The following is a 25,126-nucleotide window of genomic DNA, read 5'->3' as shown; positions in this document are numbered from 1 at the left end:
ATTTCTGAAGAACCTATTTCGAATGGTCTCAAAAATCACTGAGTGTTGTGCTGGTTCATAATTAAAAATTGAGATTCCCAGTTAAAAGCAAAATATGCCAATCCTTCCCTTGTAAAGTTTACTGTATGACATATCTATGCATTTTTTAAATTCTCCCCAAGCTCATGTATACTTGATAATATTGATGGCGTGTTTGGCCAGGTTAATTGCATCTTCAGCGTCTACTAGATATGCTGTTGGTTCAAATCCCACTGTGCCATTGATGTTTGTGAATATATTGACGTGACAGATGATATTGGCACTTTTATTTTATTTTTATATAAATCGTTGCTTTTTTTTAATAACACAATACAGAATTTCTTTTTTTTAAATTATTTTATAGGCGTTTTACCGCTTCATGTAAGAGTCGCCCTCAGAAGAATTTAGTATTAAGTAAGTCCACCTAATCGTTTATTGCAGTTAATTTAATGTAATAAACATAATCTTTTTAATGCCTATTTAATTTTCTTTTTAAAGAAGAAATATTAAACATAATTAAAATCATGTTTCTCATCCGTGAATTTATTTACTGGTGCATTCATTGACTCATTCAGGGCTGTGAACACGCAGAATGACAAGATGGAGTTAGAAAGTAAACGTAAGATGAAAATAGAAATGAGGAAATGTGGTGAATAAAATCAAATGATAACAGTAAAATGAATTATAGCTAATGATTTATAATTTGAACCGCTACAAATGCTGCAATATACTGCGAGATGACCATATTCTAAGACCCACAAGATTCTCGAACAATTATAGGGCTGAATCTCAGTAATGTATGATATGCTATTTTACAGGAAGCAGCCAGCACAAGGAAGGGCGAGGAGTAGTAGTAGCTGTCTGTATGAATGATTTATTTATTTTGGAAGGATCTGGGCTCAAATCCCTCCTATAGAAGAACCTTTATAGGCGCTTTACGATTCTAGATGGGAACTTATTGTAACAGATCTCATACGAAAGTTGAAGATTTTTTTTTTTTATCCCTCAAAGCAGGCAAACGAGCTAGAACACATGCGGTTTACAGCCACATGCTTATAATCTTGGTTGCTTCTGTTGTAAAAAACCAACAACCTATCCAGCACAATTACTGCATCTGATCTGCAACAATGTTTACATACTGAATTGCAGCTGGGCATCGATAAACTGCAACCTGAACGACCATGTGTGTGTGTCCAGATAAATATGCACAAGACTTTACATAAATAATATTCATGGAGATTATGATCCATTCATTATTTCGCCAGTGCAGTATATCTGAAATCATGCAATTTCCTTTATCTTCTTTTGACTTTGCTATTCAATGATATTTTCAACATGTCTTTAACTGGCCGATTGTTATCGATGTATCATTATTAACAAAATCTGACCATTCTTGGTACTCACTACTGTTGTTATGTTAGTAATATCGAAACGTGTTTGCTTCCACCAATCCTACTGCATTCGAAACTTATTAGTTTAATATTTTTAGCCACTTCTATTTATAAATGTCTCGTGTTTAAACGATAGTGCTTTGTGTAAAATTCATGTTTATTTTATGATGACCACTTAATACAAATATAAGAACAATCCGATGTCTTATTTTGGGGTTCCTGACATACTGTTTATCAAGTACAAAGTTTTCCCCACTATGGAGGATAAACTTCAGATTTTGTTCAGCAGTAGGTATGTTTCTGAATTAGTTTATATGAAGAATTCATGAACGATCGACACTTAAAGATAACGCTGTGTAAACCAATGCTAATCTCTGTTGTCAAAAGAGGTTCTTCTGGCCTCAAGATAACACATGAAGATTAGATCTCAGCATGCATTCTGCTGACCTTGGCTCGATACATGATTATGGTTTTCTTATAGGACGAGAAGAGGTGCTTAAGCATGAAATTCAAATCGGATGTAGTTTTGAAAGAATGAAATAAAATAATACCCTTATCCTGCTCGTAGATGTGACTACGCAGTAACCAGAAATAAAAATAAAAGAAGCTATTTTTTCTACGCTTTTTCACAGCGCCCAATATTTCTTACTGTTTATTTATTTATTTTTGCTATTACGTTTTAATGAATCAAGCATATACACGTTATTTTCATATTTATGTTCATTTTCAGATTCCACATTACCTTCGGTTGTGAGATTTACTGATCCGCGATGTCAAATCCCAGAGCTTACCGGCGGAAAAGGAGCCTCTTTGGCAAAATTGTCGGAAATCAGTCAGATGGAAAATTATGTACGTATTAATCTTCTTTGCAATGTTAACAACAGCTTGTAGCAGATATACTACAGAATGCAGATCAAACAGCAACTTCTAATACAAACACATCACGACAGAAAAAAGAAAACCATCGCTTTGCTTTGATCCATTAATTTCTCTATTTCTTCTCATTGAAGTTTCTTATTCATACGCTTCCGAATACATGAAGTGACGAACAACAAAATACTGAAAACAATGAATCATGCCTGACCTTTTCAAGGCAGTACTATAAAGGTAATTAAAACATATATTCTAAACATCTCAAGGAATATCACCGTTGTCAGAAGAGAACGCAGAATTCCTAGCGCAATCTTGAGATTAAGCTAAAAGTTATCCTTTGATCGGAAAGATGTGGGTTCGAATACCTTCCAGAACTTGAAGGACTTTTCAATTGAAGGTTAGCTGATCGCACATTGCAAAACAAACAAATCTGCCAGAGAAGGCCATTAACACACACAATAATATACTAACTTCATAGCCTTAGTTGTTTTAGCCAAATTCCAAACTAGTACATGAGGAATAACGTTTTTCGACCAGTCCAAAAACATTGCTGTAAATATAACATCCAAACGACATACACAGTACTTCATACCAATGCTAAAAACACTCATCAATAAATATTATGATCTTCACTGATCCACGATATGCCGGATTAACTACGTGTCGCTCTGCAAGGGACTTTAAGAGAAACTTGAATACTTTAAGAGAAACTGTAGGTCGTTGATTTTATCAGTTTTTTCTATGTTTTGCAGTTCACAGTGCCCAAAGGGATTGTTATTACCACCGCTGCATATGAGATGTTTGTAAAGGATTTGAAAGAAACGATGTTGGAGGTCGAAAATGCAGTTTGGTAAGTTGTGGTTCCTTAACTTGTTAATGCAATCCATAAAGTGTTTTTTTTATGATTTTAAATTATTTGACTATACGCGCCATTTTAACAGATGCCAGCAAAACGAAAGATACCAAAATTTCATTGTGTGTGTGTGCGCGTGCGTGCGGGAGAGAGAGAGAGAGAGAGAGAGAGAGAGAGAGAGAGAGAGAGAGAGAGAGAGAGAGAGAGAATCACATAAAAATTATGTAATAAGATTTTTCCCGGCTGGATGAAAATTATTCTTCCTCCTTGGAAGAAAGGAGGGTTCGAATATGCAGGATATATATTCTTTTTGTTTGCTTCCATCTTGGAAAAAACGACAAATTCATTTTATAAAATTTGTGTTATATCTCATTTTGGTTGTTTTGAATTCACGACCAGCAACTAAGGCTTAATATTTTATGGTTATAAAATATTATATGAGTTAGCTGCTATGTTATATCTGCTCGTTGCTAATTAAATCAAAATTTTGCCCGAAGTTTGCAACCAATTAGAATATATCCCGATCTATCTGTATTAGGAACACGCTGTCATCTATATACTTACACACTCTCCATAATTAATTGCTGTTATGAGAGAGAGAGAGAGAGAGAGAGAGAGAGAGAGATTGCATGTTCAAAACAACCGATGTAAAAATAATTTCACTCGCCATTCCATAAAGAATAATTTCAATCACTTATCATTTATCATAAATCATTATAGAATTTTATTCGACCATATTTCGCGTTTAAAATACTATTCAATATAGTTTAATGAATTGTACTTCATTCCGCTTTACGCTGCTTATTTTACTTTATTGCGGTCAATGATCACACTCAACAACTGCAATCTCTGAAGGTAAATCCTTTCTTCTGTTATCCTTTGATATGTCAATGATTCTACTCTTCCAGTTAATCTGCCTATTAATACTCGGTTATAACTTGTACGTTTAATCATATCTATTTGAACGTAGCTTTAATGAAGATTACTCAGTAAGGGTGCTCCATCAATTACTGAACTTCATAAATAGCTGAATTGAACAATTTTTATATCTACGCGCGTGCTTAATGAGAATATCACATGAGATTTATGCTTATATTAAGAGGACTGTTTCTTGTATTTCAGGGGCAGGACATCAGGAAATCCAAAGTCGGTTTGTGAAAGGTAAAGTTTTCTTCGCATAATAATATTTTACTACAGTTATTGATTATAGTATAATTTTAGCGATATTAATTAATTAATACGAATAATAAATAAATTCTCTAATACTTTCATAGGCGGTACAAGGGTACGCAGCCTGTCCTCTCGCTTTCATCACTCGGTTACTTCCGCAGCCTGGCAGCTGAAAAGGACATGTTCCCACCCAGCAATTTTTTTCGATGTATTCATGAATGTTCCACTGTCAGTTTTGCTGAGCTACGGAGTTGAAAGCCAAAGTGTTTTTGAGTATAAAAATCCTACTTACTGACGAAGCAGCTTGGGTTATGAGGACAGTATTTTGACTATTAATTGTCCATGCTGTTCTGAGATGTGTGGAAGGAGATAATCCCTGCCACCTCCGTATGAGACGCTGTGTCAAAGATCGATTAATTCAACAAATGGCTATAAAAAATGCCTAAGGTTCGTTTAAGCAATTATGCTGAAATATAGAAAAGGTCTTTGTTTGTTAATTTGTTACTTTTTTTTTTTAAATAAGGGATTACACCCACGAAATGTTATAAACTTATAATTTATAGTCTTTTGCGTCTTCCTGTAAAACATTTTTCACGCCATTTCCGTCCTCCAATAATCTAAAGACATTCACAAGCATCCCTTCTTTCGATGAGATTCGAATCCATAGCCTATTGTAGAAGAGTGAGTGCACAGTTTACTCGGCCAACCAAGCGAGTATTTGGTTGTTTTCTAGTGAATGGCAATTTTATACTAGTTAATGGCTAAACAGAAGCCAGTTCAAAAATCTCTGCTGGTTATGAATTAATAGTTTTAGAACCCTGGTTAGTAAACAGCTGCTTATCAAATGGACTACTGTTCAACGTGGCAGATTCCACCACTCGCTTTTATAACGTACCCATCAGGAGAGAACCGCTATTTTTATCCAGTGAATTTGCATACAAGACTTTGTGTCCTGTTATATTTTGTCCTTAGCTTATTCAGGTCCCCAATCCTAAATTATTTTTAGGATCTGGGACCTGAATAAGTTGAAGTTACATTGTTTATTTACATTCTTTGCATAGTCAATTCCAAATAATTGAGATTGTTACTTTAACACCCAACCCACACGTAAAACATTACAAGATACGATTATACTAATTGATTATAAAACAAGATGATCCGTAAATTTTGTTTTTCTCTGAAGACAGTTTTATGAAGTTCTTTTATTATAAATAAAAAACAATCTGGTAACGCTTTTTATTCCCTATAGGAAGCAGGCGAAGTTTTAGCTTAATATTTGGAGACTGAGATGAAGTTCAATATCCACTGATAGCCATTCAGAAATACCTGCCCTAAATAAATGAATATCACTAACTGCAAATGGCATCCGACGAAGAGAGGCAGACAAATGCCGCCATCTCGTGATCCCTAACCCTAAAATAGAATGGATCATATCCTGGTGCTTCCTCATTACCTTTCCCATTTTGCATTCAGTATGTGTATAAAAATATTTGTAAAATCCTCGCGAAAGAAGAAGAATTAATTTTGAAAGTGGCCAATAAGCATCATATCGTTGTAAGATAACATTTCAGAAAAGTTTGCTAGATACAGTATCGCTAAGTGGTTTACAATCAGAGTCGAAATGAACGCTAAAACAAATGTTATTAGTGAAATCTTGAATTAAATGACATCAGTAAAACACGGAATACGAAGAATTAGTATCGTAAAGTTTCGATCAGCCATGAGATTCCTCAAAATATAAATAAATATAAATATACTTTATGTTAAATACGATATCAATGAATTCAGGCTATTTCAGAAAGATTAATTTTAAGATCAAGTTATTGGATTAACAAAATGCTGAAGATTCTGTATTTTTCACCACTTGGCTAACATCGGTTAGCTTACATGCAGTGAGAATTTAAAAGAGCTCAAAATAAAGAACCAAAGGAACATACGTACATGGCAAGCCAGCAACACGTCGTCATGTTTATAATCCGAGAAAATAATTAAACTGAAGAAGTTCTCCGTAGTTGTCAAATTCTTATTTGACAACTCACACGTGACTCTTTTTTTAATTTAAGAAGATCGATCTTCTGCTTTATGATAAAATGGAACTGCTGGCGATGCACATAAATACATCTGCATAAATACACTGCATAAATAAATACATAATAAATAATTGTTATTCAGGAAATAACGTCTAGTTTTGTAACTTTGAGGTTAAAATACTGTTTCTATTTTCTCAGGATGGTTCGCGAAATGATTTCATCGGAAATTCCCCTTCCTGTGGTCGAAGCTGTTACGGAGCAACTTGGGCAACTTCATGGACAAAAGATAGCCACGATAAAGTTTGCTGTGCGGTTTGAACACCAACATCACTCTGCCGTTGGTGAGTGATGTTGGTGTTCAAATGTAATTACCGAATCAATACCAGAGAGAGAGAGAAAAAGGGATTCGCAGATTTGCATATTAAGCTTTGTTTTCTACCTAGAGTGCTCACAGCTAATACTGGACATGACAAAAACAAATAAATAAAAAGTAAACGAAATAAAAAATAAGGAGTAAAATAAATAAAATAAAATAAATAAATAAGAATAAATTTAAAAAAGAAAATACAATGTTCTTTAAGGTTAAAAACTGATCCCATACCTCTATAGGATGTCATATAGGGAAAAAAAAAGAAATTATAGCATTGACTAATTTGTACTTCAAAGATAAAATGTAAATCATTTTTGAAGTACAAAATTAGTCAATAAAAGTCAGAATCCTCCAAAGATGGACCTCACTGTTTGTCGTCTGTAAAACGATTGGAGTCGGGAGTATAAATGAGTTTAGATTTGGGCTTCTTGTGGCCATTTCCCAAATTCCCGCAGTGAGTGGATGTCTGCTGGAATAGGCACGCACACCAGTGGCTTTAAACCATGCTCGGGAGTAAGGAGGTACCTCTCGAACTGGAAATTACGTTCTTACCAGGCAAGAACTGTGAGAAAGCCGATTTGTACTTGCTCTGCGTCATGTTTTCTCAAACGTAAAGCAGAGTTGCGAATAGAATATGCCTGCTCCGGAGTCATTTTTAAAAGGTATCCCGTCAATTTAAACGAACGTGTTTCATATCTGAAACACGTTCATTTTAATTGACGGGATACCTCACTGGTCATATTTTCAGCATCCCGCCCTCCGTAAAGCTTGTTTGTATCTTCAAAATTATCGCATAAAAAGAAAAATTATTATTTTCACGAAAATAGCTCATTCTAATTAATTCATCTAACAAATGATTAAATACTTAATTTTGTAAATACGTTTTTGTAGAGTGTCTTAAGTCCCTGAATTTCTCGTCTCAGTTGTGCGTCACGTGTCTCTTTCATGCTGAAGCACTGGAAGTTTCCAGTAGCACAAGAAGACGACGTTTGCCTTCGATTTTTACTGATCTCGAACTGTACTTACTTAACAAGTATCAAGGAGGAGGGAATGGGACGACGCTTAAAAACCGAGTCAATGTGGTGTTTATTCATATAGACCTTATTTATTTTTAACCACGTGTTCTTCATTCGTAAAACACGTTTTTCTAATTTCTTTATTTCTGCTTTCAGGTGAAGACAGTGAGGAGTTATCATGTGCTGGCCAAATGGAGACGTTTCTGGGGATAAATGGAATGAACAACGTAATTAGAATTCCTTGTTCGAACTTTATACCAAAACTACGGGGTAGGGTAGTAGTAGTGTTTATTCCTGTGCGTGGTATTAGTACGGAGCAGCTGCTTCCCTCCGATCAAAAAGAACGCAATGTAACGATATCTCGTTTGCGTCAAACGGAAGTGATGTTATTCGGTAGTTGTTAGGAGAATCGCCGAAGTGTGTTGTTGTGATGTGCACAAAATGAAATGTGACACGGATGGCGCATTTCATTTTGCGGAAATAAATTGAAAATTATTTATTTCCTTTAAGACACGTGCTATTAGTTTTAATCAATGTTTTTGGTTTGTTTGTTTGTGCAAATATTCCTCTGCACATCCAATGTTTTAAAATTCTTTAGCAAGTGATATTCTTTTCTTCAATGCAGTGCTTGTGACTCACTTCCTATGACGTCAGTCACTTTATTTGACACGAACGTGTTGCGTGTTTTTGATTTCCGCGTTTTCGTATATAGGAGGAGTGGCTGTTCTGAACTCGCACCACATGTATTACCATTTAGAAATATTCATAGAAACGGAAGACAACAACATTCATTTAATAACATTTTCTGATTATCACAGATATCGATTTTATGATCTACGTACATGTTATCAGATTCTAGTTAACCAAACCGGAAGACCTGGAATTATATATTTTTTTTCTGCAATTATTATTTATTTTCTGCAAGTATATTACAGTTAATTCTAATGTGCCCTGCGATTTGAAAAAACACCAGAGTCTGATTTTGCTATGAACTTTTTCAGTGAAATATCAGTTAGCCTATCTTATGTGGAGACCGCAGGATTCCCCCCCCCCCCTCATACAGGCAAATCTATCAGATAACACATGCAGTTAACAGACGAAAATACTATTACAGGATGATAGACGGTGTAGTAATAGACTCGTAATGGTGTGTACTGCTGGTGTAATTCTCTCTCACTACCAGTCGTCCTTGGACTCCATGGAGGTGTCCCATAATAATAATAATGCACGGGAAAAGGTTTTTTTTGGGGGGGGGGATGACTAAAATTTGACTTAATATTTAGGCGCCACATTTTCTTCTCGTTCTCAGATTTTTTTTTTTTTAATATTAGAAGGCTAATTATATACTGATCGTTTTTTAAAATATAGTGAAATTCTTCATATCTATACTAAATTATAATAAATAATTATTTATTGTAATTTAGTATACATTATAATTTACTAAACTAAACTAATTTCATGCTAAACCGAAATAATAATTTAGGTTTAGTATGGAATTTAAATCGAATTTTCACTTAGTAGCAGTCTTTATAAGAGCATTTCCTTATTTGGAAGAATTGCATGGCCAACATTCAAGCTTTCCTTCGACAGGCAACCACAGTAGTTCATACTTAGAACTAAGCTTTTTTTTTTTACTTGATTCCCTCCTAAACAAGTCGTCTTAAATTTCAACTCATTTCTCTTTTTTAACTATGAAATATAAGAAAAACGTTTTTATAATTAAATCCACAGGCAAATAGTATATTACAAGAGGTTACTATAATGCTAGAAAGCCTTTGTAGTCTTCTTGCTACCAATTCTAAATTGTACTACAAAAATCGGGTTTCTGATTTTTAATCGCACTAAACCGCCAGGAGAAAGAGCGTCGTAACTTCTATTCTAGTCGCCAACTAGAAGGACTTTTACTTAGCCGTTTTCGACCGGTTCCCGAGTTAGTCGATCTCTGGCACGGACAAGCGGGTTTTTTTTTTCTCTCAGAAACTCGAGTTTTTCGTCCCGTAAACTCAAGAAAATCGACCATGGAACTCACACTACTTTTCAGACAGTAAAACATAGTGTGTGTGTTAGAATTAGGGACCACGAAGTGGCGGTACTTGTCAGCGGCATCTCTTCACCGGTGCCAAGTATAATTAGTGAGTCTTGTGGCCAGCAATCTCTGAGCTATCTCAAACCATTTTTGCACAGACCTCGCTTTGTAGAAGAGGGAATTGTGTTGATACAAGAAAGAGCCTTCACCGAGCCGTTGCCATGAAGTTAGAAGATGGTCTCGAATGTCATTATAGGCTCCGGTGTTAAGATCTCCTATCACTAGACCTAGGGGACCCAGCCCCAACCATGAAAAACAGCAGCAGACCATGGCGCCCTTCCTCCAAACTTCACACATTCGGGCACACAACGCGTTTTCCTGGCATCCGCTAAACCCAAACATGTCTGTCGAACTGCTAAATGGTGATTCCTGATTCATCGCTCCAGAGAATGCCTTTTCACAGTTCAAAGTTGGCAAGATTTAAACCCCTTCATCTAGCCCTTGGCATTGCCCTTCTCGTGTCGCTGTTCGGCTGTGTGCTTCTACCTGGCCACGAAACCCATGTTCTTCAGCTTCCGACGAACAGTGTTGGTGCTGACGTTGCTTGCAGAAGAACTTCTGAAAATCAGTAGTGAGTGTTTCAGCTGAGAATAACTTGACGCTACGCCCTTCAACACCCGCATAACAGCATACAGCACGCCAATTGTATGATGCTATGCGGCCTACCATGTCGCCATTGTGCTTTTGTTACTTCTAGGCGTTTCCACTTCACAATGACATTTACAGTCCATATAGTGATGTTGTGAGGTGGAAACAATAACAGCACTTACAGTTGATCTGGCAACAGATCAGAAATTTCCCGAACCGAGTTGTTTCAAATGTGGTATCCTATGATAGCGCCACGCTAAAAGGCATTAAGCTGTTCAGTATGGGCCATTTTACTGTTAATGTTTATCTATGAAGATGCAAGCCTGTGTACTTTCTGCCATGCTTGTATGAGCCAGTTGATCAGAGTGTACGCTGGTATTCTAGGCATCTTTCGCTTAACAGATTTCAGATTAACGACATTTCTCTCTTTTTTGTTAGGTTATGGAATCCGTAAAACACTTCCATGGGCGGGGTTCACTTAAAAAAAATACTTACACGCCACATACGTAAAACTATTCCCTCTGATGATAAACACTATGCACCAGAATACCTTAGCTGATGTACTATATTAATGCTTCATCACAGAAACTGATATCAAAAGAAAATTTCAGTAATAAAGAGCATTAATATTCCACCATTTCGAATAGCAGTTCTAGTTATTTCTGGAAAATTTCCACTTAACAGATTTCAGATTAATGACATTTCTCTCTTTTTTGTTAGGTTTTGGAATCCGTAAAGAAGTGCTGGTCATCTCAGTTTTCTCCAGTTGCCATTGAAAACAAGAGGTGAGCTCTGTTTCTAATTTCTGTGTATTGCAAGCATTTGTTTTACCAGTCCTACAATACAGTAAAAGAAAACGAATCTTCTTATGTTGTTAGTTACTAAATATAGTTTTATTTGATGTTTATAATATGTGGGGTCTAACGTGTGCTTTTCAAAGTATAGTTTTGGAAACCTAATGCAATTTTTAAAAATTTATTTAAGGAATGATGTAACTACTCTATAATAGGACTGGAGATTCAGAGATTCGTTTCTATGAGAATGTCGATGCTTGATTCCAGAAATGAGGAAGCGAATTATATAACACAATATACGGATAAAACGATATATTGTGTTAAATAAAACATGAAACCTTGGATGATTACCTAATTTAACCGAATAATAATTATTATTCTGTTTAAGGAGTCTCCGTAGTCGGTAGAGACGACCTTTGGCCAGAAAGACCTGGGTTCGGTTTCGTCCATGACGTGAGGAACTTGTATCTGCTCTCTTCCAAAAAAGGAGTTAGCCGGTCTCTTACGGTGGTAGAGAGTTTTTTCACCCAGAAACTGGTTTTTCGTCCCTCAGAACAGGCAAACCGACCCCGTGAACACACACGATCTACAGTCATGAATACGTACGACAATATGTGGAAGAGATAGGATCCTCGCCACATTATCCTTACACCCGTAGTCAATCATGAGTCGCATCATTGTAGCCAACCTCCTAGATAGGAGATGAATCCTCTGAAAGGGAAGGGATTCTGTTTAAACCTATTCTGTTTAAACACTGTGGTGAGAGCCAAAAATGAAGTTCATATGAATAGAGTGAAATGTTAACTTGTTACGAAAATTAATAATAATACAAAAATTGCAGTGCAGTCAGGCTCAAATCTCACCGAGGTTCAAATCTCATCTGGAACATCGGGTACCTTTATTAAAGGGAGTCCACGTTCAGGTGGAAAGTTCGTTAGCCAATTTGCTCCTCCCCAGTGCTTATTGTTTTTATCCTCGTAAACAAACAAACCTCCAGAGAACACACTTGGCAAACATAATACGAGTTGCTCATTTCCTGAATTGCGTTGCAAAATAATCATAAAATCGCAGCGCATGATATACAAGCTCGCTTTGTCGAATGATAATTGACAAAATTTTAACAATATTGTTAATTTCATTAAGCAATATTGTTAAAATTTCAAGAAAAGTAGATGTTTTAATGTGTTACGTAAAATTGTTTCATCGCTGCACATAATTTTTTAATTGTTCTGTCTGAGATGGAGGAGGCAGTGATTTTCTTCCTGCAAAACATTCCATACCTAATTCCAAATAATTCACATTCGTAATTGGTGAATTTATTTTTATCCCGAACATGAAGGATAGTCTTACACATTTTAGGAATGCATAGGATTATTGTTAATAGATTTTAGGAATAAACACAATTTCTCTATACATAAACGCTTTAATTTAAATCCTCAACTCTGAAATGAATTCAATTTTGTTGGCATGTCAATAGAATGATGTAATGTTTCCTTTTTTTTTTCTCTCATTGCAGAAGAAATGGTCAGTTGATCAACACTCCTATGGCTGTGGTAATCCAGGAGATGGTTCCGTGCGATGTGTCAGGGGTTATGTTTACCTGCGATCCCGTCACGAGCAACCCTTCAGTGATCACCATTACAGCAAATTATGGACTAGGGGAGGTAACTTATACAATTGATATTTCAATATCAATTGATACTTATACAATTGAAATATCAATTGTATAAGTTACAATTGATATTTCATTTATGTCGCCCGTGCTGATAAGCAGGACGTGTAATAAGGACTACTTTAATACATCCCATGTTCGTGCCATTCTACACCGGTTTTCCCGTGCATTTTTAAATTTTAAAATTCACAATTATAACTGGGTTGTAATTATAATTTGGCTTTATAATCAGTTACATGAAACTAGACTTTTCTTGTTTATTTTTTCGAGAGATCATGATTCAAATGCAGAAGTTCATTTATTGAGCTGCTGAGGCTTTCAAATACTTTATGAATTATGATCCTTTGTGATAGCATCTTTTTTAAATAATTATGCTCCAATGTTTAAAATTAAAAAGAGAGACAAAATCTTAATTTAATTTCAAATTAAATTAAGATTTAATTTAATGGATTCATTATTTCATAATGAATATAAAGTTATATAAAATATTAATTAATTAAGCATTAAAATAGGTTAAATGTTTAATATTAACCTGCCAACGTGTTTAGATGCACGTGGAATTCTAATGATGAAGTTGGTTAATTAAACATTAATTTTTGTTTGCATACAAAGATGAATGTACATCAGTTTTATGTATTTAACTGGCCAAATGTCATTTCAATTTGGAATCTCCTCCACTTAGCCTTGAGGTTGAAAGCAAAACCATATGTTGCACCAAAACACAGTACCTAGCTAAAAACTATTGTCCAATTTTTCAATTACATGAAATAAGTGTTTGTTTTATTGCATTTGAAATTCTCGATGTCATTATGACATAGGCTAACTTCAAATAAAATTCTACCACGAATTGAAATATTCCATATAATGCATGTGTGAATTCCCCTGTCAGCTCAAATGCAAACAAGCATTAATAAAATTCAACCAAGGGTAGAAACTTTGAGTTGAGCACGCTGGTAATGAGAAGTTCTGTCAGAACCATAAACGACACCCCATCGTGAATGTGTTAAAACTAGGAAATATATAGTGAATGTTGTTATGACAGTTTCAGATGTTATGAAATTCGGTTGAAGAGAATTATCTTTTGTTAATACTGCACCAATCATATGCACGTCTTCATAGCTGCTCTCTCGTGTAAAACAAAATTTAACTTGTACGTATTGTAATAATTAAAAATAAGTTGAATAAAATATAAGCGTATAAAATGATATCACTTGTAAATCGTTGACGTGCCAGCAAAATTCTCGGACGTGCTCATGAATAGCAATTGAATTCCGTTCTTTGAATTCGTATAAACAAAAAAATGCCAATTTTTCGTTTAGTAAAGTATTCTTTAAAATATTTTTTCTTTATTTAGTTCTGAAGTAAGTTTATTTATTGAACTCCAGATTAGTTAAATCTATTTAATTAAATCTGTAATTAAATACATTCTGTATTTAATACAGTTTAAAGTCATTACAACTGAAAAGAATTTAAACGTATAGTTTCAAACAATAGTCTGAATAAAATAATAGAAATGCAGTTTTATTGATTCATGATCTGTAGATACTGTATTTAGTGCTGTAGAAAGGGACTGTTTGAACTATCTTAACTGTTCCGTCTCTTGCAGGAGTCGTTGTGGCACGAGAGTGTGGAATACCATGCATTGTAGGCTTGCATGGAGCCACAGATGTCTTCTGTTCTGGTAAGTATCAATTTCATGGTTCCTATTTTGACTTCATGTGATTGTGACTTGAACTTCGTTTTGATATAACAGTCTTGTCATCACCGTGTGCGCGTAATACCAGTTATAGTTTTTCTTATAAGAAACAACTTTCAAATATATGGATTATTTGTGTAAATTTGCCAAATTAAAGGATACAAAAAATGCAAGAGTTGATAGGAATGCGATTTCCAACTCCATTTTTTGATAAACGGATTTAGTTCGTTCAAAAATGGTTTTTATGTGAACACTGTTGAGATATTTTTATATCTCTAAAAATATTGATACCTATATTATAGGAATCGATATTTCCTTCTTTTTCTAATTTGGTGGAACCCAGTTATTTATACGTGAATTTTCTCACTGTTGATAAGATGTAATAACATTATTTATTTATTTATTTCAGGAGATACGGTAATACTTGACGGTAAATCTGGAATATTACGACGGATGGACTGACATCGATCAGCTAATCAAGAGATTTTGTAGTAGTTGATTCTTATGTAAAAATAATTAGTTTAAATAAATCGAATTTCCTATTTGCAATTGGTGTTTGAAATGTTCCCACAGAGAAAATCGTAGCATTAAATTGTTTCATCGTTTCTGCATTTATGAAATTCGCCATAAAATGAACATATTCTCTTGAAGAAAATTACTAATAATTGATAAGGTATTTGGTATTGATAATAATTGATAAGGAACTCTGAGGTATTTGGAAAGAAAAATAAAATTTAGAAAGAAAACTATAAACATTTGGAACATAAAAATTCCATAAAAGAAAAAACAATCAGCACAGAGATAATTCCTTAAAAACCAACAGAGGAAACAGAAGATATATATAAAAACAAAAGAAATTTAGCAAAGTCTTAGTAAAGCAAGCACACGAAGATTATTGGGATAGATTTACCAATCAAATAGAATAAGATGTACTTGGAAGACAAGAGATATCTTACAAAATATTTTAAGAAAAGTAAATAATGAAGAAAGAGATCCATCCCAAATACAAGTGAAATAATGTACAGAACGTGGTTATAAAAAGACGGGATGAGAGAAATTTCCATTTTGATTGGAAGAGCTAAAAAGCAATAAAGCTTTTATAATATAGAAAATCCACTGGATTAGAACGCATAAATCCAATGCTTTAGGAGTGCGGTGGGGAATATTTATCTCAAAGTTACTAAACGACTGTTGGGAGAAATGTGAGGTTCCATCAGATTGGTTAAAAGCTAAGGTTATATCTATATTTAAGAAAGGAGAAAGAGATGATTACGGAAATTACGGAGGAATAAGTTTATTAAATAGGAATTGTAAATTCACAGTGAAATCCTGAATAAAAGGCTTAGAAATATTGCAGACAATTTACTCTCAGAAGAACAAACTGGTTTTAGACATAGAATATCATATACAGATAATGTTTGCGTCTTAAAACAAATTACGGGAAAAAGACGAAATTCAATTTGGAGACGAAGGTATTCTTTACAGATTATGAGAAAGCTTTTCATATGATACACAGAAAAAATTATGGAGTATATAATGAAAACACAAGGTTATATCTTATATATTTTACAAGCTATATGAAGTTTATATAAAATCCCAAAATAAAGTTACACTTAGATAATAAATTAACATAAAAGACCAAAATTAAACAAGGTGTAAGATAAGGATGTAGTTTGTCTAATTAGATCAATTATAAAAATGTGGAAAATAATAATGAAATAATGCATCCAGTGAACTAGAACTGCTACGAGTACAACACTGAATGCTGATAATCAGATTATTGAGTTGTACGTGCGAGAGTTGGATCTTCCGCAATGAGTCTCTTGACGTTATCGAGATCTGGTGATGGTGGTGATGACGACACAATATGATGAAGGTGACCTTTAATATAATAGAATAACAGATTTATGAGGATTATAACACAAGTGCTCAAAATCTATAAATTACAAAACACATAATATGTTTTTTGTGACTTATATGAAATACATTTTCAGGGGACACAAAGCGTTTACACTAGGATAGAATATTTATAAAAAATAATCTTTCTTAATTATAAAGATTCCTTACTAAGCTGGATAAGAACGAAATAAAGCAATTAGTTTGAAACGATGGATCAATGAACTTTTACTGGAACCAGTGGTCAGACTGAATGGAAGGGATTACTGCGAACTCCTGAAATTGTGTGTAGCGATCAATGTAAACTTACATCTGTCTCAAGCATCTAACCCAAAGTCAACAAGAAATTGAAGGAAGTTAGTGAAGAATATCAAGAGGATCTTGGCGCTATTTTTTTCTCTAAAATATTTCAGTTTTCAGGTTTTCAAATTTCCAAGAGAGTGCGCTGCGAATAACGGATATTCAGAAAGGCAACAATCATTTTGAATTATTTTGAAATACTATTTAAGTATATATTTTAAGAATAGATTATGGCAAGAAACGTTTATCGGAATTATTCCTTGGCGGAAGTGATTAAAGCTTCAGATTTGAAATCGCATACCACAATGGACGCGTGACAAAGCCCTAACTGCTTTTAAGATGGGAAAAAAGTTTTTTTAACTGTCGGAAATAATGTTAATCCAGAATTTCTTGAAACATAGTCAAAACTATAGAAAATCAAATAATATTCCTCATTAATTATTTAAACAGAATAATAGCAAAACTTTGGCGCATATAAAAAATATCAGGTGTGCTAAATCCTAATAAACCTGCTAATAATCCTTGAAAAAAGTCTACACTCATGAGTCAAATTCTTATGCATCTTTGGTCGCGAGAACCGCCTGCACTCATCTAGGCATCGACTCCATTAGATCAATGTAGGTGTTCGCTCAGCGACTGAGCAAGGCGCTAGAGTCGACCGGCGGATGCAGAGTTCGACATGATTCGACTCCATATGATTCAAATGGAGAACTAGGGCAGCCTGGGAAGCACATGGAATGCTTGGATACGCTTTTCGAACCAACCATGCTCTCACACACGTCTTGCTAGTAAAATCAGATCCATCGGGTCACATTGTCACCATATAGGACAGTACCTGGTCCGAAACAATCCCTAGTTAAGAATTAGCAGTCAATATGTTTTCAGGGGGGGGGGGTATTAGTGGATCCAGTGATGCTCATAATCACAATTTCTATAACAGAATATTGCTAAGACCGGTGGTGGCAATATTCTGTTATGAGGACAGTTCCTGTTGGCCAGTTTTCGGCCAACCGTGCAGTCATCTCTTTGGCCGGAAACATGCTAGGTAGTCATAATCTTTTGGCTAATTATTTGCAGTCTTTCAAATAAGAAAAATTCCAGCACTGATTACAACAAGCATTCTTCCTTAATAGGCAGACTTCCGCCAAGGAATAATTCTGGTAAACGTATCTTGACATAATCTGTTATTAAAATATATACTGAAAGAGTATTTCAAAATAATTCAAAATCATTGCTGCCTTTCTGAATATCCGTTATTCGCAGAGCACTGTCTTACTGAAAACTGAAAGTTTAAATTGCAGGAAAGGGATCAAGTTAATAAACCATTTGCATTCTAATAGAAATTCAATTCTAATAATTAAGGGGATACAAATCTTTTGTTGTTCAACTGCCAGTAAGCAAAACTCTAAGATCGAGAACTACGAATCTATGAGTTTTATATATACCGAAAAACTATCGGCGAATCCAAGTATAATGACCACTTGGTCATTTACACCAAGGCAACTGGTGTTGTACTACCAAGTGGTCATTTACACTTGGATTCGCCGATAGTTTTTCGGTATATATGAAACTCATAGATTCGTAGTTCTCGATCTTAGAGTTTTGCTTACTGGCAGTTGAACAACAAGGGGTTTGTATCCCCTTAATTATTATTAAAGACGCCAGAGAAATAGCCGTTTGACTTTCAATTTATGTTAGAAATTCAATTCATTACTAGAAACACTCACAGCCGTACAAATTCTGAAGAATACACTATCACAAGGCTCGGTCTTTTAATAGCCCTTCCTCACAGAAATTCCAGTTTTTTTTTTATCCTTCGAAAGAAACAACCTGGCGAGAACAACATATGCGACTCATAGCCTTACGTATTTCTTGTCAAATATTTGGTAAGAAAATAATTAAGACTATAAGTTTTTCAAAGATAATATGCCTTAAAATATATGCATAAACATTTTCTTATTATTCCCATAGTGACTATGTTCTCATAGTCACTATGGGAATATGAATATTCATATTGGGGATATGAATATTGATTTGCTGAGGAACAGCGGCTCCTCTCAAGATTATCCGGGTTTACTTGCCATTCATGGACTCGAACAATATATTAATGTCTTCATGAGAGAATTCAATGGCGGAAGGACGTGCCTAGATCATGTGTTTGGCAGAACTTTAAATAGAAACAAATTTCAGGCAGCAGCTGTGAGTCGGGCCTCATGCGGATCCCTTTGCAATCGGTCTTAAAGCGCATTTGCAAGTACAGCACAGAGACAGTACAACCGGAAACATTTGACTACAGAGTATTGAAACATAACTTGAGCATTGTCTCTTAGGAAGAGATAACGAAGGAAATCAATGGATAACTCATAAATTTATTGAAATTTATGAGTTATCCATTATGAGTATAGAGATTAAGCAGCAAAATACAAGATTCACTCACAGAGAAAACCGAAGATTCTAGCTCCTGTTACAAGGAAATCGGATACTACATAAAAATTAGAGGAAAAAGTTAATGAAAAGTTTAAAATATACCGCATATTATGAACGCTTATCATTGATTACAGGCCCTTTTCTGTCGGATTTTAAGAACGCCGTAATAGTACCGATTTATAGAAAACAGTTTATACCTCCCTAGATGAACATAAACTAAACATTAGTAGTATTGTTAGATCGATATAAAGTTTTTGACACCATATCACGTTAGAAGTCATAGGAATATGAGGTACTGCCCTAAATTCGTTCAAAATTACTTAAATGCTAGATCAGAAATTGTAAAAATAAATAACAGCTATAGCAGTTCCAAAACGGTAGATTGTGATGTAATACAAGGATCAGTCTTAGGACGAATTTATTTATATTTATATCAAGGACCTACAATTTTAAAGTGATTGTAGGTCATTTTGCAGATGATATGCTCCTATTTTTACTACGAACACAACCGAACAAATGCAACAAATCATGGTGAATGCTGATCTCTTTAAAGTAACAAATTGGTTACAGTGGAATAAATTCGGTCTGAATGTCTCAAAACCTAAATATGTAAATTTTAACTTGCGAAATACAACAAGTAAAATGAACTTCACGGCACGATTATTATTACATGGTCGGAATTTCAGAACCAATTCGAACTGTAGATGTGCGGAAATATAAAAAAGTCAATGCAATGACTTATTTGGGATTAAAAATTTGATTGCAATTTGAGTTGGAAACCGCACATCACAATTATGTTAAACAAACTTGACTATCTAAATAGATTTTTAAATTTAAATATGTTAAAAATATTATATTCTTCATGGATTCAAAGCACACTACAATATGCTATTTTAAGCTGGGGAGGAATCTATCACACTACTCTGAAACATCTAGTTTCGACTCAGAATAAAGTAATTCAAATCTTAACTAGAAACAAATACAAGGATACTACAATGTACAATAAATACTCCATACTAAAAATACTGCCCCTGAGTTATTTATATGATTATGGGGTACTGCTACTCATGAAAGACGATAACGAATACGTAAATATCAAACAAGATGTTTCCTTAGTAGACATAAAGGCATAAAATATAAAGCTCCTAAATCAAAGAAAGAAGCAATGCACAAACGTTATACTTATTTAGCACCAAAAATACTCAGTACACTAACCTTTAACAATCAGAAGTGAACATAACCCAAACATATACAAAACTCTAATCGATGAATATTTATTATCACACAGAAATGATTTAGCTCTGTTCAAAATAGTTGTATAAATGATTGGTTTTAGTTAATGGTACTGGGTTCTAGAATATTTGTATTCAAAGATTCAGTTTCACGTATGAAATGTAAAAATTAAAATGCTATTTAACTATTTGTTAATTATGAAACTATTTGTTTCATTTTATTAAAAAATCTAATTAATATATGAATTTTATTTCTGTATATATATCAGCATCTCACCCTTATATATAATGGAAAATTATTTGTCATATAGACATGTAATGAGAGCGTGGAATGTTGTGGGGTGGACGGCCCTTGACCTCACCCGACTCTTGACTTCATCCCGTAGATGTTTAATAGTGTCAAGATTCAGGGCTCTGTGGAGGCCAGTCAAGCGTGGCGACGTTCATGTTCAGAGTCTTCTGACATGGTGCATTGTCTTGCCGAAAGAGAAAGTGATGAGTTCTGTAGAAACGTCACAAAGTAGGAAGCAGTGCTTTGTCCAGAATGTTCAGATACCTCTCCGAGTTCGATGTTCGTTGCACCTCAAGCAGAAGTCTGAGACGAAGCTAGGAAAATTGGGACCATCCCATCACTGCCACCTTCGAACTTCATAGTTGGAGTTACGCTCTCTGGTAAGAGACGTTCGCCGGGCATCCACCACAGCCATCCATCTGCTAGAGGGTGTAGCGTGATTCGCTATCATAACACAGCTTTCTGAGCTTCCAAGTCCCACTGTGCACTCTCTTTGCTCCATTGAAGAGAACGCTGGTTTCAGTAATGGGGGCTTGCATATTGCAGTCCTGCCATGGAAACCTATAGTGTGAATTTGTGCAGATTCGTCTTCGGTGCCTAGAACTCCCCTTGATTAACATACTTAATGCTCTTTGAAATCTAAATCCCTACTTGAGTCATGAACGAATATTATAGATAAATCGCCTGAAATTCTTTAAGAATATCATTGTACCGGTCTCAGATATTCATCACTTGTTTCTTGCTTACTTAACCACTAAATGTTTTGCATCCGTATTAAACGGAATAACCGACACTACCCTTGTTGTTATTTCTCAATACAGTTACTGCATTGAGAATTCTTTCAGCAATACTCCAATTCACATCCCTTATTTCATTGTCTTAGAGCGTATTGTTCCACCACCCATTAAGGGAATATGCCATTATAAATGATACATGAATTTTCTCAGAGTGTCTTTGTGTAAATGATAAATGGCAGATAGAATTTATGTAATGTCCCGAAGAAATTCCGAATTCTTGACACACAGAAATCCATCTGGATTTCTGTGTGTCAGAGGATTTCAGAGGAACTAAAATTTTCTAATTAGTTGAAAACTTGGCTGATGTGCACATCTTCTAATAAGTACACATTCTTATCATCTATTTCTCCTCCTCCTCTCTCTCTCTCTCTCTCTCTCTCTCTCTCTGTCTGTGTTTATACGTCTTTTGTTTTTTCCTCCCAATGGTAGCTCCAACAGGTAGTAATTTTATTGTCTACATGCTCCATTGCATAGAATGCATATACTGTATTTAATATATTTATATAATTTTTAGTTAACATTTTATATTACTAATGATATATTTTACACGTATTCGATTTGACATATATAAATGGATTAATCATGTTACTTTACTCCGAATATATTCATACTTTTGTTTTTGATTTAGTATGTGTTATTTTAATAGAAAATCGTTCTTATTGGTATAAATATGAAGTCTGTAGAATAATTTTTCGTTGGGCTATGTTTTGTCACTGACCACTCATCTCTGAAGTAATCATTTGTTGCAATTTTTTGGGACAGAAACCAGCAACTGACACTCAAAGAAGTAGGTAATCAACAGTCTGTTGAACGTCTGAAAGGCAAAAAAAAAAAAAAAAATGCTATGTGACTATCCAGTTAAGAATAGGACCTGAATAGACACAATGAAGATTTTGAGGGCTGTAGGACAGACAGTTACTTTAAGTATTTCATCTTCGTGTTTAACTTTTTGTAGAGAGGGAGATTTTACTAACAACCATTTATACTCTAGTTACTGAGGTAGGATGTGTGTTTCTTAATTTCTAATGGTGTTAAATTTGAGCCAGGATAAGATGATTCCTGATTGGAATCGGTTATATTAAAATGCAATAGTTTGTTGAGGATTACTAAAGGAATGTGCTTCCTTTGCTTGTTCTTTACTGACTGTAGTGAAAAGCTGTTTAATCCTAAAGAGGAGTGGTAATGCGATTTATTGCCTGAGTTTTGTTTGTCGCTGGCATTTTTTAAATTCCAGAAACTAAAATTAAATTTTAGTTTCTCTTGACTTATATTAGATATGAATATTAGTGAATTTAATATATACGTTTTAATATGTTAGGAAAACTAGTATTGTTTTCAAGGTAAATTAATATATCGGAAAGAAACCGGAAATATTTCAGTGATGGTCGGGGTATAAACCTTAACCTTGAATAAACTTTTTTTTTTTTTTTTTTAAAAAAAAGGTGCTGGAAAACACACATGAAGCAGTAAACAAAAAAAGTTCATTGATCTACATAATAACACTTTCCTTCTCCGTAATATATTTTAGTTCAGTCGGAAAGTCACATACAGGGTGTTCGGGATAAATTTGACATATTTATAATTAATTATATTTTTCCGTAAGTTACATGTATTAACACACACTTCTCTTCATTTAAAAGTTTGGACCCTTCTTCATTCATATACAAGATGTCAGAAAGGATGGATAGCTGGAACCCACCTGAATCATGGAAGAGAATAACTTGTATCATGATGATTCGTGCCCGCCATCAAAATAAGGATATTACGACTGCGGCCCAATGCTCCCTGAATACAGTAAAAACAATCAGGCATGAACTAGAGACTTGCAATGGTGACTACGAGGATGTAGCAAGAAGAAAGATCCCTAGCAGACGATCTGATTGCGTTCGTACAGCAGAATTCCTCGCAAATCTGCAGGAACAGGTGTTGAAGAACCCTGGCATTGGAATTCGGGCTTTGTTCGTGGAGTTGCTAACTGTAGTCAAGCCCTGGATAACAAGGGTAGCCAATGGTAGGCCGTATGTATGGCAGCAGGATTCGGCCCCTTGCCACACCTCTGGGAAAAGTCAAAAATGGTTGTCTGAAAATTTCTACGACTTCACCAGTCCAAATGTTTGGCCTCCAAACTCCCCAGACCTTAACCCCATGGATTATTTTGTATGGGGCGCAGTTGAAAAAGACACCAATCGCACTTCCAGTAATACAAAAGCCCAGTTAATGGATAAAATTAAAACAGTTTTTGCGGCCCTTCCCAGGGAGACTGTAGCATCAGCTTGTTCGAGGTTCCGAAGCAGAATTGAAGCTGTGATCGATGCTAATGGTGGTTATTTTGAGTAAATCTTGTTGATAGTATTGTAATTAACTCTGCCTGTAATGTTTTTTTGTCAATTCATTAAATTTAATAGATACAAAGAAGATTTTCTTTTTCCTTACGAAACTGTCAAATTTATCCCGAACACCCTGTATTTTCTTACTGATGTTGAAGTGCTGTAATCGAATTAATACTGATATTTTTCAATATTAGTATTAATTGTAAGTGGAGGTTTCTGTGGTTTAGAAGTTCACATGGTATATTCCGGTAATTGGACCACATTTTTTTTAATAAGCTATGTAAAACATAATGAATTAATAAAAGACCCGACAAGTTTCGTAAGTCTTCAGGGGTAAAAAGTACTTAAAGTTTAAAACACAAAGAAAAGAAATATTATTAGTGATAGTTCATGCTATACAGTTGTAGCCGTCTGACTATTCATAAAATTAAAAATCAGAATGTAGATTCAAAGCAGTGCTGAATTTAAACAATGCTGGATGATGCCACATTCTGCTGTTCACGTCATAATGTCCGAGGTCTGACTGAGGTATATTTTTTTTTATTAAAGCTGACCAAACTTGGTGGAGAATTAAGTCTTGATTTTTATTGATTGTGTTGGGATTTTAAGCATGTTCGCAGCTTCTTTGAATTTCCTTATGTAACAGTTTTTTTCTATGTACGACATGTTTGTTTTCTGCCAGAGTACATTGTGGCCGGTGGAAGTGGTATGGAAAGCTACACCTGATTTGTGTTCTCTTCTGTTTTGCACATCCTTTTGGTGTTCGTTCATGCGAATTTCCCAAGATCTTCCTGTCTGTCCTACGTAGCAGATGCCGCTATTACTAATACTTTATCTTTTTCTTCGCGTTTTAAACTTTAAGTTACCTTTTACCCCAGAAGATGTAAGTCAAACGACTTACGAAACTTGTCGGGTCTTTTATTAATTCATTGTGTTTTATATAGCTTATTAAAAAAATATGGTCCAATTACCGGAATATACCATGTGAAATTAGTATGAATATTTCATATTACTAAAATATTTCAATATTTTTCCTCTTTGTGAATTGTTAATTATTTAACTTCAGCCGTGATAGACCGTTGAAGATTTATTTGAAGGTATGAGTAATGTTGTTTCCACTAACTTTATTATTTTTGCTTTCATGGTAAGTATTTTGAATATTGAACTCTCTGTGGTAGTTAAATATTGGGACTTCTTTGCTTAGTGCTATGTACGGTACTAGCAGTCGTGTTTGGCTTGTGGCAGTTCATCACGGACTCATTTCGTCGGCACTCGCTTGTCTGGTCATCAGAGAG

The 25,126-nt window shown here is 34.7% G+C and overlaps 1 protein-coding gene across 1 annotated transcript; it reads left to right on the top strand.

Annotated features, from left to right (window-relative positions):
* Positions 1–2,076: 2,076 nt before the first annotated feature.
* On the top strand, positions 2,077–15,106 carry LOC150093571 (uncharacterized). The gene is made up of 8 exons (XM_090413113.1): positions 2,077–2,258; positions 3,035–3,132; positions 4,258–4,296; positions 7,878–7,948; positions 11,116–11,180; positions 12,706–12,853; positions 14,468–14,542; positions 14,967–15,106. The coding sequence occupies exons 2-7, from the start codon at positions 3,123–3,125 to the stop codon at positions 14,507–14,509; spliced, it is 375 nt and encodes a 124-aa protein (XP_090269239.1). The 5' UTR covers positions 2,077–2,258; positions 3,035–3,122; the 3' UTR covers positions 14,510–14,542; positions 14,967–15,106.
* The last annotated feature ends 10,020 nt before the right edge of the window (positions 15,107–25,126 follow it).

This window comes from Typopeltis vanoorti, chromosome 23, assembly GCF_054136105.1.
Source record: "Typopeltis vanoorti isolate ZY-2024b chromosome 23, IOZ_Tvanoo_1.0, whole genome shotgun sequence".
In the NCBI taxonomy this organism is placed as follows: Eukaryota; Metazoa; Arthropoda; class Arachnida; order Uropygi; family Thelyphonidae; genus Typopeltis; species Typopeltis vanoorti.
Note: the sequence above shows the minus strand (reverse complement) of the source record. Positions and strands in the feature narration are given on the sequence as shown.

What these genes read in the sequence shown, in the direction of transcription:
- LOC150093571 (XM_090413113.1), top strand. An exon ending in GTTGCCATTGAAAACAAGAG is followed by an intron (nt 11,181 to 12,705) that starts GTGAGCTCTGTT and finishes CTCTCATTGCAG; the next exon opens with AAGAAATGGTCAGTTGATCA. An exon ending in CAAATTATGGACTAGGGGAG is followed by an intron (nt 12,854 to 14,467) that starts GTAACTTATACA and finishes CGTCTCTTGCAG; the next exon opens with GAGTCGTTGTGGCACGAGAG.